Genomic DNA, 19503 nt, shown 5'->3' on the forward strand with positions numbered 1-19503 from the left:
CAAGAGGAGAGAAAAGTGTTTTCCTTCAAGTGCTGCCTTTATTCCTCACTCTTAGGTCACAGACAATCAGGAGGACAGAGAGAGAACTGAGAGGATCCTTACTGGCCGCATGACCTGGGGCAAATTAATCAACCTCTCTGAGCCTTAGTTACCTCATCTTTAAAATGACTAATAGTGGCTCACACCTCAGAGGGGAGTTGAGGGGCTAAATGAGCTAATGTATGTGGCTGCTGGTGGTGAGTGTGTTGGTTTTGGTCCATGATTCTCGGTGTTAAGATAAAATAGAAGCCCACACTCTCTGTTTTAACCAAGATGCCATTCCAAGGTAGGATATAACTACTGCTAAATAAGGCAGCCAGTCCATAATTTTTGCAAGAGTGGTTATGGCAACCATACTTTAATTTAAAGTCACTAAAAGTTGACAAAGGACATGAAATTGTGATTAGGTGACAACAAAAAGTGATGGGAGGACATAAATAAACCTAGGAAGAAGGAAAGGAAGAAACTCAGAATATGAAATGCAGGTAGGGAAACAAGAACTCGGTCGGGGCAGGATAATTGTGTGTGACCAAGCTGGGGCTGGGAATCTGTCTCTGGTCTGAATAGGACAAAGGACGTGAACATGGAATGGGTATTGTTACACGGTCTGCAGCCCTTCCTACCATGATTGCCTGGGCCATTCTACTACTTGTTGGGCACACCCTGGAAGAAGAGGAGGGATTATCACCCACCAGTTGGAACAAAGCGTCCTGGCTTGAGCTTCTTAGTCCTGTGTCCTTCCTCTTATTTGATTCATCCCACCTGCCTGTGTCTCCACTGGGAGCTCCTTTGGTGGAGACATGCCTTTATTGTCCTCTCTCCATAAATTCCCAGTAACTCCTAGCTTCTGAGAAGTACCGGGTATTCCCTGCCCAGGAGTGGGTCTCACTCGTATCTGAGTAGTTGGAATACTTTTGTGGGAGCCATAACACATTGGCTATTGCCAGGTAGATACCTCATGAAGGGCTTAAGAGAAACTCCCCTGTCAGGAGGCCAGGAGAGCCCATGTTTGAAACACTCACGGTTGCAGGAGAAATGAAAGGTCTGACATGAGAAACAAAGGGTCTGCTTGTACTGTTTGCCCACCTCAGGTTCATTTGCTACCCTTCTCTGCCCTACTCTGTGCTCAGAGAGTGACTCTACAGATGACAGTTTTTGGGCTCACATGCCAGTTGGATTCTGGTTGGGTTTGACCAATGGAAGGTGCCTGAGACTGGAGGGCGCAGGAGAGAGAGGTCAGGGTATACTACTTCTTGCTCCGACAGTGGCTCCATCCTTCCAGGAGCAGCCCCTTTCCAGTGACTCCAGCTCTCACTGAGCTCTTGTGTCATCATTTCCTTCTCTTGCTCTCCAGTCCTAAGGATGATAAAGCTACCCTCTGCTGGTTTCTGGGAGCCCCATCACCCCTTGTTGATTCCCTTATCTCCACCCACACCTCTGTAAATATTTTCTTTATTAAAGGTTTCTCATTTGAACCAGCTGAGTTGAATTCACTTCCTACTAAGATTCCAACTGGCACATAGAGAAAGACTAAAGACATCTAGGATCTTAATTTGGTTTTCTGGGTATCAGGGGTGCAGGTTAGAGGTGGGGAAGGAGGCATAATAAAACTGGAAGATATGGGAGAAGGACCCAGGAATCAAGCCCAATAGAAGAGCTGGGTCACATGAATCTAAATTACAGGTTACTGTTATTGGTCTGTGCTGGTGCTGAAACCTGGGAGGCATTCTCTGGGAAAGGAGAAGGCAGTGGTCTCTCATATTGGGAGCAAAGTTGCATCTTCACTCTGGGGAATCCTTCTGCATCCAGCAGAGCTCAGTTCGAATGGAGTGGAAACCAGGGCTGTGCATGAGACCAGAACCAGCCAATAGTCATGAGAGAGAGCTAATTCTACCAGAGAAACTGGAGCAGGTAATATGGATAAAGGCAGGAAGGTTTAGGGTTACTCGCATGGTATTAGAGAAACCTGAGTAGGGATAAGATCAGGGACAGGCAGGAACAGACACAAATCAACTGGTGATAAATGCATGATGACAGAATCACAGCTCATGAGTTATGCAGCTTTGTCTGGCTCTTCAGTGCTTATGGGGAAGGAGAGGATTATTGTGATAAAGATAGGTAAAGACGATTGGGAGATTGGGACTGACATATACACACTACTATATGTAAAATAGATAACTAATAAAAACCTGCTGTATAGCACAGTGAACTCTACTCAGTACTCTGTAATGGACTATATGGGAAAAGAATTTAAAATAAAAGAGTGGATATATGTACATGCATAACTGATTCACTTTATTGTATACCTGAAAATAACACAACATTGTAAATCAACTATGCTCTAATAAAAATTAAAATAAAAACTGGGTAAAGACTCTTGAAAGCAGAAAAGACAATTGCAGAATGTACCTAGGAAGTAGACTGTCAGTGTGTTACTCACAGAGGAATTCTATCGGTAATATATGATATTCGACTGGATTTGTGTAAGAAGTTATCCTTGGACCAGGCTCCCAGCTTCCTAGTCTTGTGTCAGTGGAGTTTCTTTTCAGTCTTTTATGAGATATTCACCTGACTGTAGCCAGGTCATCACGGCTCCCATCTCCACCTCTGCTCTCTTTGTTGCTGGTGACCCAAGAATGCATGGACACCACTCTCCCTTCACCCTCTTGGATGTTGCTGCCTCTCTCTTTACATTAGCACAGGCTGAAGTGGGAGCAGAGCATATTTCCCTGTTCTGTCCCATCCCCTAATACTTTTCAGTGCCTCCACAAAAGGTAGAGGGTAGCTAGGAGGTGTAGATTTTCCGTAAAGAAGTTAAGTGTTTAAAATCTCAATTTATTTCTCTGCAATTGAGATTAAATTATCTCTTTAGCCTTGATTTCCACATTTTGGGGGAAAAATGGATTTTTCCCATTTCTATACATACATGCATCTGAAATCTGGGGCTTTAAATTTTATTTGATTGGCCTATTTGTTTATCCCTTCTGTGAATACCCCACTCTTCCAGTTTTACCATAACTTTATAATAAATATTGCTGGCTGATGGATTAAGTCCCTTCTTAAAAAATGTGCCTTAAAAAAATACGTGCTTTGGTTTGAATTTGGTATAATTCAAAGTTTGTCAAGTTGAATTTGTCAAGTTCACTGTTGATTTTTGTTTCTGCATCTTGTAGTCCACTACCTTTTTGTACTCTCTTATTAGTTTATTAGGTTTTACTAGGTTATTCTGGGTTTTATTTGCAGACAAGTATATTATCTGCAAATAATCACAATGGTATTCTTCTTTTCTAATCCTTATAATGTTTTTTCCCTTGTCTCATTAGGCTGACTTCTAGTAGTTTGAATGGAAGGGATGAGAGCAGACCGTCCTATCTCATTCTTGCTTTATTTTTTTTTTTTTTCCTCTGAGGCATTTTATTTGTATGTATTACATCCCTAGAAAAAGAATCCAAGGATTTTCCCTCCTGTATGTTTTCGTCTTGCTTCTTCATGGTCCATGATGCCAGCTGAGGTTGTCAGTACAATGAAACCAAACTGACGGGATGGGAGCAGGTTATTCTGCCATTTTTCTAGATCTTTGAGTTGCACATCAAATCTAGGGCTGATCACTCCACACTTATTTAGCCTGCCTGTGAGGTTCACAACAATTTTCCCAGCCCTGTGATCATCAATGATTTCAAATTCGCCAATGTAACCATGCTTCATCATCACTGTTAGAAACCTGACCATGACTTTGGAGCACGGCCTAATAAGGACCTGGCGTTTGCCTCTCTTTTCGGCATTGTTGATACTCTTGAGAGCATCGGCCAGGACATTCATGCGCACCATTCTGGCGGCATGGAAAGATGGCGGAAAGCTCATTCTTGCTTTAAAAGGGGGCACCAATTTCTTTTTAATGTTCATTGTGGGACTCCCACTCACTCTTTTAGAAATTCTGTTATCTACCTAAGGGGTCTGCCTCCCCCAGGATTTGTCCCTCTCCCCTTGGCAGTACCTTCCCTGGTGCTAAGGAACTCCATCCATAAGAATTTCCTGGGGATTCCAGAAGGGCAGTGCAAGGTAGCTGTTGACATTGCAAGTTCCGCAGCACAGCCCAGGATGAGCTTTTGCTTCCAGAGCTTCTCCCCATCTGCATTTTTTGCAGGCACACCTCTTCATCCTTTACAATTTCCAGTGAGTGTCTGTTGAATCATGTAGAAAGGCATCTCTCTCTCTCTTTACCCCACCTCCCTCTTTCCTTCTCCCTCTGCATTCTCCTTCTCTCGTCAAAGACAAACGATATAGTTAAAACCCACAAGGAGGCAGGATAACATTTTTTTTCATGCTCCATAATTTCCAAGACCACCTCTTCTCAGTGAATTAAACTTCACAGTTTTATGTGGACAATCCCTGGCTCCATTTTTTTGGTCCCAATCTGCTGCTTCAGACTGTGTACATGGGTCCACTGAGAGTAAGACATAGCACTACCTCTTAGTAATTGTTCCCTCAGCTCTGCAAAAACCAACTTTGAAAACCACTGAAATGGCCACAAAGAGGCCCAAAGTCTTAGCCAAGGGCTACCCTCCTTTTCACTCTGAGATGCGGACAGAGTGTGGTTTTCTTCTTGTAATGCAATAGAGCAGATAAGGGGTGTCTTTCAAGTTCAACTTTTTTTTTTTTTTAAATGGGGAAAAAAACCTGCTTTCCTAGACATGTGATCTCCAGAAAGTGTGGACTGTTGTTTGGTTAAATGTATGTGTTTTCATCGCAGACGTTTCTTTCCAACGGCTTTCAATTTGTGGCAGACATGTAGGAAGGAGGGGCTTCAGGGATGCTGCAAAAAGTGGCAATGTGATCAACTCAAACCTTGGGCTCTGATTTTATTCAACTAACACTTCAGGTTATGTCTTGTGACAAACAAAATATGAACTTGAAAGGTTACAGTCAATTCTCTTTATTCACAGTAGTTATGTTCCATAAAGTTACCACAAATGATGAATATTGAACTATTGCTCTAAGGGAATTATCAAGTTAGGTTCCTGCAAGCCTCTGGTCATAATATTTTCATCAACCAATCAATACATAACCTTGTTTTACGTGTGTTTCTGTTCAAAGACATTTTAAGATATATTGTTGATTCACAAACACTCAAGGTGCACAGTGCTGCGATTCATGCCTCAACAAAGCTTATCTCATACATATATTTTCTCTTTCATCTTGTGCTTAGATCACTGAAAGTCCTTCAGCTGTCATTTAAACAGCAAAACTGATACCAAAAGCATAAGAATGCAAAAACCATGACACTACATAGAACATGAAAAAGATACTTGTTTACACTATGAGAGCTGAAACAAGGAAGGAGGGTGTCAGTTTCTTTGATCTCTGCTGGGAACATGAGCATTGGGTGACTCACATTTTCCCTGCTCCACGCATGCCTGTGAATGACCATGAATGTGCCATGAATATTGATTTTGGGGTTACAAATATATTTAGCATGCAGCAGAATTCACAAATATACTCTGAGAATAATGAGCACTGACTGTACATAGAAAAGAGTCTGTCCATCTATTTCTTAAAAGTAAGTTTGTTTCTTAAAAACAAACATTGTTTGAACAACTCTTGGATGAAGTTAGGTGCTTTGTGATTCTAATAGCTATTCACAGGGGAGCCTTGAGAACAACTCATATTTCGATTTGTCCAATGATCTCATTCCTACCTCAAGGACTTCTAGGTTGGGCAAGGGCGGGGAGGTTTAACCATCTTTAAATGATGGAGTAAAATGACACTGAGGTTTAAACATGCCTCCACATATCAAGGGTGTCTCATAGAACCTGGCAACAGAGAAGGTGGCAATATAGGTGCTTTCTTATTTCCTATCCTCTCCCCTAATTTGATCACCTCTTCTTTTTTCTTTTAAAAGTGGTGAGGATAGTTGGTAATGACGAGGGTATGAGTGAACTCTCCAGCTTATAAATTTCTAAATTTCCAAAGAAGAGTCATCCTGGATTTATTGCATAAGAGCAGATGCTGCAAAGTTCTACAGATGCAAGTACTTGGCTTCTGACATGTTTTCTGACATTTTTATAGCCTGCAAGTTCTGACAAGTGTGTCCAGTGGGAGTGAATTCAAATAGTTCTGCTTTGATTTCAGTCTCATATAGGCCTTTGATCTCTTTCTGTGGCAAACTGTTCCACCAGGTTGACCTACAAATTAAAGACAGAGATGGAGCCATAACTTGTTGAATAGCTAAGCACATCAGTGCTGTTACTTGGGGTGGAGTTTGCTGTCTGACTGCCTGGACTCTGCTTGATCCTCCTGCTTTTATTGCTTTCTCTAAATTTGACCCCTAGGCTGTGCTGACTGGCAGTATTACCTGTCCCTTTCTGGACCACCTGTTATGTGCCTTCCAAATCAGCCTCAACTTACAGCTGTCCTTAGTAATACACAGGACATTAAATACCCAGCTGGAGTCAAGCAGTTTGGGGAGTACCAAAGTGCTATTGATTATTCAACCTTAAAGATGGTGATGGAGTTGGTAACTGGGTGAATTAGTTTCCTATTATTGCTATAACAAATCAACACAAATTTAGTAGCTTAAAACAATACAAGTTTATTCTCTCATAGTTCTGGAGGTCAGAAGTCCAAAAAGAGTTAGTGAGGCTAAAATCAAGGTGTCAATGGGATGCATTCCTTCTGGAGACTCTAGGAGCGAGTTTGTTTTGTTACCTTTTTCAGCTTTTAGAAGGTATCTGCATTCTTTGGCTTGTGACTCCTTCCTCCATCGTCAAAGCACATTGTTCCAGTCTCTGCTTTTGCTGTTATACCTCCTTTTTTCTGACTTTGTCCTTGTTTTTCTCTTATAAGGATGCTTATGATTACTTTGGGCTTCCCCCAGACAATACAAATGTATCTCCTAGTCTCAAGATGCTTAATTTAATCACACAAAGTTCCTTTCCCCATAAGATTACATATTGACAGGCCTTAGGAATTAGGATGTGGACATATTTAGGAGGTCATTATTGAGCCTACCAGATTGGGGAATACAAGATTCACTCAGAAGTACTTCACTGGGTTTGTAAACCCAAAGTTAAGAGATCAGTTCAGTTCAGTCACTCAGTCGTGTCCGACTCTTTGCAAGCCCATGAACCGCAGCATGCCAGGCCTCCCTGTCCAACACCAACTCCCGAAGCCTACCCAAACTCATGTCCATTGAGTTGGTGATGTCATCCAACTATCTCATCCTCTGTTGTCCCCTTCTTCTTCTGCCCTCAGTCTTTCCCAGCATCAGGGTCTTTTCCAATGAGTCAGCTCTTTGCATCAGGTGGCCAAAGTATTAGACTTTCAGCTTCAACATCAGTCCTTTCAGGACCGATCTCCTTTAGGATGGACTGGTTGGATCTCCTTGCAGTCCAAGGGACTCTCAAGAGTCTTCTCCAACACCACAGTTCAAAAGCATCAATTCTTTGGTGCTCAGCTTTCTTTGTAGTCCAACTCTCACATCCATACATGACTACTGGAAAAATCATAGCCTTGACTAGACGGACCTTTGTTGGCAAAGTAATGTCTCTGCTTTTGAATATGCTATCTAGGTTGGTCATAACTTTCCTTCCAAGGAGTAAGCGTCTTTTAATTTCATTGCTGCAGTCACCATCTGCAGTGATTTTTGGAGCCCCCCAAAATAAAGTCTCTCATTGTTTCCACTGTTTCCCCATCTATTTGCCATGAAATGATGGGACCAGATGCCATGATCTTAGTTTTCTGAATGTTGAGCTTTAAGCCAACTTTTCCACTCTCCTCCTTCACTTTCATCAACAGGCTCTTTAGTTCTTCTTCACTTTCTGCCATAAGGGTGGTGTCATCTGCATATCTGAGGTTATTGTTATTTCTCCTGGCAATCTTGATTCCAGCTTGTGCTTCCTCCAGCCCAGCGTTTCTCATGATGTATTCTGCACAGAAGTTAAATAAGCAGGGTGACACTATACAGCCTTGATGTACTCCTTTTCCTATTTGGAACCAGTCCATTGTTCCATGTTCAGTTCTAACTGTTGCTTCCTGATCTGCATATAGGTTTCTCAAGAGGCAGATCAGGTGGTCTGGTATTCCCATCTATTTCAGAATTTTTCAGATTTTATTGTGATCCACACAGTCAAAGGCTTTGGCATAGTCAATAAAGCAGAAATAGATGTTTTTGTGGAACTCTGTTGCTTTTTCAATGATCCAGCAGATGTTGGCAATTTGATCTCTGGTTCCTCTGCCTTTTCTAAAAGCAGCTTGAACATCTAGAAGTTCACGGTTCTTGTATTGCTGAAGCCTGGCTTGGAGAATTTTGAGCATTATTTTACTTGAATGTGAGATGAGTGCAATTGTGCAATAGTTTGAGCATTCTTTGGAATTGCCTTTCTTTGGTTAAGAGATAGTTTAGCTAAAATGTTGCTTGGAGCAAAGGAGTCAGGCTGAGCTGGAGTAATGTGAGAACCAGAAACATCAGCACTGTATTTCTATGATGCTATAATAAGAGTAACTGTGGAGTAGAACCATGGGGTTACCCCTTCTTTAAATGAAGCTCAGAGATCAGGAAAGTGATGGCCTAATTATAAAATAAAAATTCTGCAGTGAAAACTGGGTAGCTCTGGGTGGTAATGCTTTTCTGGGTCAGCTATCGGTCCCTCAGTTTTCCCTTTCTCTTGATATTCCTACAACTGTCTGCAGATGGTAGAGGGTGATGATATAATGAGGAGGCAGAGCAAGAGGAGAGCTAATTTCCAGAGTTCACAGCTGCCTCTATATGATACAATAACCATTTGCTGAAATAAAATAAAAATGCAGAACTTCAGGCATACTGTCTGAGTAAGAATACAAAAGGATGCTTGAAGCCTTTTGTGAAAATTTCTGTTAGCTGTTGTGGCTCAAACATCAAACACCAATGAGAAGGAATTCATCTAAGTATTTCCTGTCCATGGAATTCAGGGGTCCAAATCTTTAATAATCTTGCCTTCTCTAGGTTCAGTCAAGTAATGGCTAAAATCTTTAGATTGATATAGATGTTTAACTAATCAAAATACCAAAGTATTGAAAGTTTAACTGCTGCTGCTAAGTCGCTTCAGTCGTGTCCGACTCTGTGCGACCCCATAGATGGCAGCCCACCAGGCTCCCCCGTCCCTGGGATTCTCCAGGCAAGAACACTGGAGTGGGTTGCCATTTACTTCTCCAATGCATGAAAGTGATAAGTGAAAGGGAAGTTGCTCAGTCATGCCCGACTCTTAGCGACCCCATGGACTGCAGCCCACCAGGTTCCTCCATCCATGGGATTTTCCAGGCAAGAGTACTGGAGTGGGGTGCCATTGCCTTCTCCGAAAGTTTAACTGAGATAAAGAAAAGTTAGAGCCTTACCTTTGGAAATCCCTAATTATATCACTAGCATTATGGCATTTAATTTCTTCTTTAAAATACATTTTTTTTTTTTTTTGCCACAGGCTGCAGCATTTGTGGAAGTATTATGAATCACTACTTATTTCTCTATAAAACTTTTATTTGAGCGCGCGTGTGCGGGAGGGGGCGGGTGGGGAAGGACAGCCGGCGAGATCCCAAGGCGAGGTTCGCGCGCCCGCCCCCGCCCTGGCCCCCAGCTCCCACCCGGTCCGCCCGGCTCAGCCATGATCAAGGCGATCCTCATCTTTAACAACCACGGGAAGCCGCGGCTCTCCAAGTTCTACCAGCCCTACAGTGAAGATACACAACAGCAAATCATCAGGGAGACATTCCATTTGGTATCTAAGAGAGATGAAAATGTTTGTAATTTCCTAGAAGGAGGATTATTAATCGGAGGATCTGACAACAAACTGATTTATAGACATTATGCAACATTATATTTTGTCTTCTGTGTGGATTCTTCAGAAAGTGAACTTGGCATTTTAGATCTAATTCAAGTATTTGTGGAAACATTAGACAGGTGTTTTGAAACCGTCTGTGAACTGGATTTAATTTTCTATGTAGACAAGGTTCACAATATTCTTGCAGAAATCGTGATGGGGGAATGGTATTGGAGACCAACATGAATGAGATTGTTACACAAATTGACGCACAGAATAAACTGGAGAAATCTGAGGCTGGCTTAGCAGGAGCTCCAGCCCGTGCTGTATCAGCTGTAAAGAATATGAATCTTCCTGAGATCCCAAGAAATATTAACATTGGTGACATCAGTATAAAAGTGCCAAACCTGCCCTCTTTTAAATGAAAAATTAAAAAGGCCACTCCCAGGTAAAATCCAGGGGAAAAGTCATCTAAGTTTACCATGCAGTTGTTTACCAAAAATAAAGGAGGAGAGTCTTAACTTTTACTCTTGGATTTAAGTCAAGGTACTGTATAGACATTATATAAAATCAGTATGGAAGTTCAATGTTGCTTTTCTTGCTCAGTGGTTTTGAAGAAATTAAGTAGTTCCAGTGTGATTTTTTTTTTCTTCATTTTTTAAACTGTATTCCTGTGGCCACCTAAGGCATGCCTGTATGTATTGGCTATTACAGTATTTTGAAAAGTGTTCAGGACATTTCTTTAAATTGTGTACAACCCAAAATGTTGGTGTTTTGTATGGATCACAAGAGCAACATTCCTTAATAATTTCTGTTATTTGTCACAATTGTTATTTAAAGAACGAAGTATGTATTGCATGAAAACATTATGACCTATTTCTCTTAGTTTAAATAAACTCCAAGGTAACCGGAAACAAACAAACAAACAAACTTATAATTGAATTACTTGTGCCGTGGATTGGAATAAGCAAACATATCATTATATTAATTTATCTGAACTTCTATTCTCTGCCTATGAACTATCATTTTCTTAAAGGATCCTTAACTTCTCACCTACTAATATTTTCATTCTTTCTTAATTTTTAACATTAGCACCAGGTTCCATCACCGAAAAAGCTGCTGGCTTTCTTTTAGGGGCATACACATTTTTTAAACTAAGATATATAGTCATTCATTATTTCATAAGAGCAACTGGTTATACAGTGTTGAATAAATAACAAAGAAGCTCCATTGAAATGGACTGCCATGTGATTGGCTAGTCACTATTGACTAGTCAGTATTGACTAGTCACAATATGTCTAGTCACTATTGTCCAAGATTGAAGCTTTCACCTCCAAAATGGCAAATGATTACATCATGAATTTTTTGATTGCTCATGAATTATGTCACAAATTTCAAAGTTGCCAATATCAAGGGCTCCCATATTTAATATCAACTATATTTTCTGCACTGTCAATGTTGAAGTCATACTGTCTTCTCCTTATTTATTTATTTTTTTTTTTGGAGGCCTACATATTTTTTTAGTCTTTCAAAGAACCAATTTTTGGTTATATTGAATTTCTCTAACAATTTCCTATTTTTTATATCATTCATTTCTGTTTTAATTTTTTAAAATTTTATTTATCTTTTAATTAAAGGATAATTGCTTTACAGTATTTTGTTGTTTTCTGTCAAACCTCAACATGAATCAGATATAGGTATACATATATCCCCTCCCTTTTGAACCTCCCTCCCATCTTCCTCCCCATCCCACCCCTCTAGGTTGATACAGAGCCCCTCTTTGAGTTTCCTGAGACATACAGCAAATTCCCATTGTCTATCTATTTTACATATGGTAATATAAGTTTCTATGTTACTCTCTCCATACATCTCACCCTCTTCTCCCCTCTCCCCATGTCCATAAATTTATTCTCTATGTTTGTTTCTTTATGCTGCCTGGCAAGTAAATTCTTCAGTACTATTTTTCTAGATTCCATACATATGCATTAGTATACGCTATTTGTCTTTCTCTGACTGACTTATTTTACTTTGTTTAATAAGGCTCTAGGTTCATCCACCTCATTAGAACTGACTCAAATGCATTCCTTTTATGGCTGAGTAATATTCCATTGTGTATATGTACCACAACTTCTTTATCCATTCATCTGTCGATGGACATCTAGGTTGCTTCCATGTTCTAGCTATTGTAAATAGTGCTGCAATGAACAATGGAATACATCTGTCTTTTTCAATTTTGGGTTTCCTCAGGGTATGTGCCTAGGAGTGGGATTGCTGGGTCCTATGGTGGTTTTATTCTTAGTTTTTAAAGGAATTGCCACACCATCTTCCATAGTGGCTGTATCAATTTACATTCCCGTGAACAGTGCAAGAAGGGGAATTTACATTCCCCTTTTCTCTACACCCTCTCCAGCATTTACTGTTTGTAGACTTTTTGATGATGGCCATTCTAACCAGAATGAGGTGATATCTCATTGTAGTTTTGATTTGCATTTCTCTAATAATGAGCGATGTTGAGCATCTTTTCATGTGTTTGTTAGCTATCTGGATGTCTTCTTTGGAGAAATGTCTGTTTAGGTTTTTTCCCCACTTTTTGATTGGGTTGTTTCTTTTTCTGGCATTGAGTTGTATGAGCTTCTTGTATATTTTGGAATTAATTCTTTGTTAGTTGCTTCATTTGCTATTATTTTCTCCCACTCTGAGGGTTGTCTTTTCACCTTGCTTATAGTTTCCTTTGCTGTGCAAAAGCTTTTAAGTTTAATCAGGTCCCACTTTTTTACTTGATTGAAGGCAGGAGGAGAAGGGGACGACAGAGGATGAGATGTCTGGATGGCATCACTGACTCAATGGACATGAGTTTGGGTAAACTCCGGGAGTTGGTGATGGACAATGAGGCCTGGCGTGCTGCAGTCCATGGGGTTGCAAAGAGTCGGATACAACTGAGTGACTGAACCAAATTGAACTGACTTGTTTACTTTTGTTTTTATTTCCATTACTCTAGGAGGTGGGTCATAGAGGATCTTGCTTTGATTTGTCATCGAGTGTTCTGCCTATGTTTTCCTCTAAGAGTTTTGTAGTTTCTTGTCTTCCATTTAGGTCTTTAATCCATTTTAATTTGATCTTTGTGTGTGGTTTTAGGAAGTGTTCTAATTTCATTCTTTTACATGTAGCTGTCCAATTTTCCCAGCACCATTTATTGAAGAGGCTGTCTTTGCCCCATTGTATATTCTTGCCTCCTTTGTCAAAAATAAGGTACCCATAGGTGCATGGGTTTATTTCTGGGTTTTCTATCTTGTTCCATTGGTCTATATTTCTGTGTTTGTGCCAGTACTATATTGTCTTGATGACTGTAGCTTTGTAGTATAACCTGAAGTCATAAAGGTTGATTCCTCCAGCTGCATTCTTTCTCATGACTGCTTTGGTTATTTGGGGTCTTTTGTGTTTCCATATGAATTGTGAAATTTTTTGTTCTAGTTTTGTGAAAAATGCCTTTGGTAATTTGATAGGGATCACATTGAATCTGGAGATTTTGTTTGTAGTGTAGATTTTCACAATATTGATTCTTCCTACCCAGGAACATGGGTATCTCTATCTGTTTATCTCTATCTCTCCATCTGTTTATGTTGCTTTTTATTTCTTTCATTAGTGTCTTATAATTTTCTGTGTACAGTTCTTTTGTCTCCCTAGGTAAATTTATTCCTAGATATTTTATTCTTTTTGTTGCAATGGTGAATGGGATTGATTCCTTAATTTCTCTTTCTCATTTTTCATTGTTAGTATATAAAATGCAAGTAATTTCTGTGTATTGATTTAGTATCCTGCAACTTTGCTAAATTCACTGATAAACTCTAGTAATTTTCTGATACTATCTTTAGGGTTTTCTATGTACAGTAACATGTCATCTGCAAACAGTGAAAGATTCTTTTCCGATCTGGATTCCTTTTATTTCGTTTTCTTCTCTGATTGCTGTTGCTAGGACTTTCAAAACTATGTTTAATAATAGTGGTGAAAGTGGACACCCTTGTCTTGTTCCTGATCGTAGGGGGAATGCTTTCAGTTTTCACCATCGAGAATAATGTTTCCTGTAGGCTTATTATATATGGCCTTTACTATGTTGAGGTAGATTCCTTCTATGCCCATTTTTTGAAGAGTTTTAATCATAAAGTGGAGAAGGCAATGGCACTCCACTCCAGTACTCTTGCTTGGAAAATCCCATGGACGGAGGAGCCTGTTAGGCTGCAGTCCATGGGGTTGCTAAGAGTCGGACACGACTGAGCGACTTCACTTTCACTTTTCACTTTCATGCATTGGAGAAGGAAATGGCAGCCCACTCCAGTGTTCTTGCCTGGAGAATCCCAGGGATGGGGGAGCCTGGTGGGCTGCCGTCTATGGGGTTGCACAGAGTCGGAAACGACTGAAGTGACTTAGCATAGCAATCATAAAGTGGTGCTGAATTTTGTCAAAGGCTTTTTCTGCATCTATTGAGATTACTATGTGTTTTTTTCTTTCAAGTTGTTAATATAGTGTATCACATTGATCGATTTGCATATATTGAAGAATCCTTGCATCCCTGGAATAAACCCGTATTGATCATGGTGTATGAGCTTTTTAATGTGTTGCTGAATTCTATTTGCTAAAATTTTGTTGAGGATTTTTGCATCTATGTTCATCAGTGATATTTGTAGTTTTCTTTTTTTGTGTTGTCTTTGTCTGGTTTTGGTATCAGGTGATGGTAGTCTCATAGAATGAATTTATAAGTGTTCATTCCTCTGCAATTTTTTGAAAGAGTTTTAGAAGGATAGGCATTAGCTCTTCTCTAAATGTTTGATAGAATTCTCCTGTGAAGCAGTCTGGCCATGGGCTTTTGTTTTTTGGGAGATGTTTGATCACAGCCTCAATTTCAGTGCTTGTAATTGGGTTGTTCATAATTTCTATTTCTTCCTGGTTCAGTATTGGAAGATTGACCTTTTCTAAGCATCTGTTTCTTTCTTTCAGGTTATCCATTTTATTGCCATATAGTTATCCCTAATTGTCTCTTATAACCCTTTGTATTTCTGCCTTGTCAGTTGTAACCTCAACTTCTTCATTTCTAATTTTGTTGATTTGATTCTTCTCTCTTTTTTTTCTTGATGAGTTGGGCTAAGGGTTTGTCAATTTTGTTTATCTTCTCAAAGAACCAAATTTTAGTATTTTTAATCTTTACACTTGTTTTTTTCATTTTTTTCCATTTATTTCTGCCTGAATTTTATGATTTATTTCCCTCTACTAATTTTGGGGTTTCTTTCTTCTCCTTTTTCCAGTTGTTTTAGGTGTAAAGTTAGGTTGTCTATTCGCTGTTTTTCTTGTTTCTTGAGGTAGGATTGTATTGCTATAAACTTCCCCCTTAGAACTGCTTTTGCTGCATCCCATAGGTTTTGAGTTATATTTTCATTGTCACTTGTTTCTAGAAATTTTTTGATTTCCCATTTGATTTCTTCAGTAACCTGTTGGTTATTTAGAAATGTATTGTTTAAGCTCCATGTGTTTATGTCAAATCTGTTGTTTACAGTTTTTGTTCTTGCAATTGATATCTAGTCTCATTGTGTTCTGGTCTGAGAAAATGCTTGATTTGATTTCAATTTTCTTAAATTTACTGAAGCTTGATTTGTGACTCAAGATGTGGTCTATCCTGGATACTGTTCCATGTGCACTTGAGAAGTAGGTGTTTTCTTCTGTATTTGGATGGGATGTCATGGAGATATCAATGAGATCCATCTCATCTAATGTATCATTTAAGACTTGTGTTTCCTTACTGATTTTCTGTTTTGATGATCTGTCCATTGGTGTGAGTGGGGTGTTAAAATCTCCTACTATTATTGTGTCACTGTCAATTTCTCCTTTTATGTCTGTTAGTGTTTGTCTTATGTATTACGGTGCTCCTATGTTGGGTGCATAGATATTTACAATTGTTATGTCTTTCTCTTGGATTGGTCTCTTGATCATTAAGTGGTGTCCTTCCTTATCACTTGTAATCCTCTTTACTTTAAGGTTTATTTTGCCTGATATGAGGATTGCTACTCTAGCTTTCTTTTGCTAGAATATATTTGCATGGAATATATTTTTCCATCCTCTCACTTTCAGTCTATATGTGTCTTGAGGTCTGAAGTGGGTTTCTTGTAGACAGCATATATATGGATCTTTTTTTGTATCCATTCAGCCAGCCTGTGTCTTTTGGTTGGAGCATTTAACCTATTTACATTTAAAGTAATAATCAATATATATATTCCTAGTGCCATTTCCTTTATTGTTTGGGGTTTGATTTTATGGATCTTTTTCTTCTATTTCCTGACTATATAAGGCCCTTTAACATTTGTTGTAAAGCTGGTTTGGTGGTACTGAATTCTCTTAACTTTTGCTTGTCTGAAAAGCTTTTTATTTCTCCATCAATTTTAAATGAGATCCTTTCTGGATACAGTAATCTTGGTTGTAGACTTTTCCCTTTCAGTACTTTAAATATATTCTGCCATTCCCTTCTGGCCTTCAGAGTTTCTGCTGAAATCGGCTTTTAAACATATAGGGTTTCTCTTGTATGTTACTTGTTGCTTTTCCCTTGCTGCTTTTAATATTCTTTGTTTGTGTTTAATCTTTGTTAGTTTGATTAGTATGTGTCTTGTCATGTTTCTCCTTCGGTTTACCCTGTATGGAGCTCTTTGCACCTCTTGGACTGATTGACTATTTCCTTTTCCATGTTGGGGAAATTTTCAACTATAACTTCTTCAAAAATTTTTTCATACCCTTTTTTTCTCTTCTGCATCTGGGACCCCTACAATTTGAATGTGCATTTGATATTGTCCCAGAGGTCCCTGAGACTATCCTCAGTTCTTTTCAATCTTTTTACTTTATTCTGCACTTCAGAAGTTATTTCTACCATTTTGTCTTCCAGCTCACTGATTCATTCTTCTCTTCAGATATTCTGCTACTGATTCCTTCTAGAGTATTTTTAATTTCAGTAATTGTGTTGTTTGTCTCTGTATGTTTATTCTTTAATTCTTCTAAATCTTTGTTAATTGATTCTTACATTTTCTCCATTCTGCTTTCCAGGTTTTTGATAATCTTTTATATCATTATTCTGAATTCTTTTTCAGGTAGTTTGCCCATTTCCTCTTCATTTTTTAGACTTGTGTTTTTCTAGTTTGTTCCTTCATTTGTGCAGTATTTCTCTGCCTTTTCATTATTCTTTTTTAAACTTACTGTGTTTGAGGTCTCCTTTTCTCAGGCTTAAAGGTTGAATTCTTTCTTCCTTTTGATTTCTGCCCTCCTAAGATTGGTGCAGTGGTTTCTGTAAACTTTGTATAGGGTGAGATTTGTGCTGAGTTTTTTTGTTTGTTTGTTTGTTTGTTTGTTTTGTTTTGTTTTCTTCTGATGCGCAAGCCTGAGTGAGGTGGTACTCCTGTCTGCTGATGGTATGGTTTGTATTTTTGCTTTATTTTTTTGTTTGGATGAGGCATCCTGCACAGGGTGCTACTGCTGATGCTGGGGCTTGTATTCAAGTGGTTTCCTTTGTGGGAGTTCTCACTATTTTATACTCCCTAGGGTTATTTCTCTGGTAGTCTAGGGTCTTGGAGTCAGTGCTCCCACTCCAAAGGCTCAGGGCTTGATCTCTCAGCACAACAAAGTACATATATGACAAGTCCACAGCTGACATCACACCCAGTGGTGAACAGTTGGAAGTACTGCCTCTCCTTCAGCAGCAGCCACCGCTTCTCTCCACATACGCCTCCCTCATGATGACTCTGGCCTCCTGAGCTCCACTCCTCTCATGGCCATCTGTCAAGCATCAGGTGCAAGTCTTTCCTGTCCCTTTTCAGTGCTTACACACTTCTATGCTGGTCCAAGTGAGAGTACCATCATATCCTCCTTATTGTTTTGAACCCTATTCTATAAGATTTGGATCTGGAGCCTATATAACAACTCCCATTTTTTATCATGTGTTTCCAGTGTGACAACTGCTTTTCCTCTTTTCTCCCCATGTCAGTCCTCAATCTTCTGTTGTTTTTTCATCATTGTTATATGTGCAGTGTTGTCTGACACTACACTTGTATGACGGGGAAAACATAGCTTCTTGACTTTTCTATCATTGGTCAAAGCTTTATAAGTCCCTGTCTTACTGGGAGGTAGAGAACAAACTTAAACTTCGCTATTAATAACATACAGTCTTTTTGGACTTAAGTATCCCCATTCAGTTTAAATCACCTACTTTCAGATAAATGAAATGTTTGGGATTTCAGCCCCTTCTTCTTACTCTTTCCCAATATGGTAGAGCTCCCATGAAAGCGTGCTGGGGAAGGGTAGAGGGAACACTCAGAATCACATGCTGTTACGTGCATTCTGGATCCTTGCTGGCTGTGCTGCAGAGTGGGTTGTTGAAAAATAATACATTTCAACTGGTCTTTTGAAGTCTATAATCCTAGCTATTTGTGCTTGATTGCAAAGGCCCCATGTATAATGGCCTCTTTAACTCAACCCCAGGCTTTTGTTTATCCATCTGTGACCCCTAAGTGGGACACATGGTAATTTATGGATCCCTATGCCTTACTGCTTTCTGTGAGGTGTCAAGGTAGCACGTCAGACTCCTGTATCTTATAGCTTCTTCTTAGTGAGACTGCTGTCTCACTATCTCTGGGCCTTATGCATGACTTCTCTTAGAGGTCTAGGGCCTACCTCAGTGAACACGGGCAAGCATTTCATTGGTGCTTCCCTGCCCCAGGCATTTCTTAGGCTTCCCTATAACTTAGATGCTTCTATTGCATCTTCACTTCACCACCTAGATTTATATTCTGAAAGAGAAAGCAGGGACAAATGCATCTATCTTTAATCAGCTTGTTTTCTTCTTTCCCTCCACCATTGGGACTGGAAGGGGTATACTCTGTTTCCTTCTTTCTGTATGGAAGGGATTTTCCCTACATTAATGCCAATTTTCTTAGAATCATTAATCTTTCTGGTTCAGCCTTAATGGTGGAAGAGCTTCTTCCTTATACTGTGGAAGCAATCCTATGACTTGTGCTGGCCAGGTAGAATTGGGAGTCCAAGATAGCTAGAGACTCGGAGCCAGAGAAGATGAAAATACTCTGGTGAATAAATCCCAAGTAGTATATCCATTATATGTGACACAATACTCTGGATTCCTCTAAGAGAAATTCTGTTCCCAGAATTAATCATTCTAAAAATAATAGCTAATATCTATTGACTGCTTATGATGTGCTACAGAAAAGGAAAGATATACCCATCTGAATGCAGAGTTTCAAAGACTAGCAAGGAGAGATAAGAAAGCCTTTCTCAGTGACCAGTGCAAAGAAATAGAGGAAAACAAAAGAATGGGAAAGACTAGAGATCACGTCAAGAAAATTGGAGATACCAAGGGAACATTTCATGCAAAGATGGGCACAATAAAGGACAAAAAAGGTATGGACCTAAAAGAAGCCGAAGATATTAAGAAAAAGTGGCAAGAACACACAGAAGAACTATACAAAAAAGATCTTCATGACCCAGATAACCATAATGGTGTGATCACTCAGCTAGAACCAGACATCCTGAAATCCGAAGTCAAGTGGGCTTTAGGAATCATCATGATGAACAAACCTAGTGGAGGTGATGGAATTCCAGCTGAGCTATTTCAAATCCTAAAAGATGATGCTGTGAA

General features: G+C 39.5%; 1 protein-coding gene and 1 pseudogene across 1 annotated transcript; one reads left to right on the forward strand and one right to left on the reverse strand.

The window, feature by feature from the left end:
- Positions 1-3447: 3447 nt before the first annotated feature.
- LOC129624976 (40S ribosomal protein S15a-like) lies at positions 3448-3894 on the reverse strand. Its single transcript, XM_055543155.1, has one exon. It carries the CDS (start codon positions 3865-3867, stop codon positions 3475-3477), a length of 393 nt encoding a protein of 130 aa, XP_055399130.1. The 5' UTR covers positions 3868-3894; the 3' UTR covers positions 3448-3474.
- Positions 3895-9559: 5665 nt separating this feature from the next.
- On the forward strand, positions 9560-10729 carry LOC129624977 (AP-3 complex subunit sigma-1-like; annotated as a pseudogene).
- The last annotated feature ends 8774 nt before the right edge of the window (positions 10730-19503 follow it).

Source organism: Bubalus kerabau, chromosome 13, assembly GCF_029407905.1.
Source record: "Bubalus kerabau isolate K-KA32 ecotype Philippines breed swamp buffalo chromosome 13, PCC_UOA_SB_1v2, whole genome shotgun sequence".
NCBI classification, from domain to species: Eukaryota; Metazoa; Chordata; class Mammalia; order Artiodactyla; family Bovidae; genus Bubalus; species Bubalus kerabau.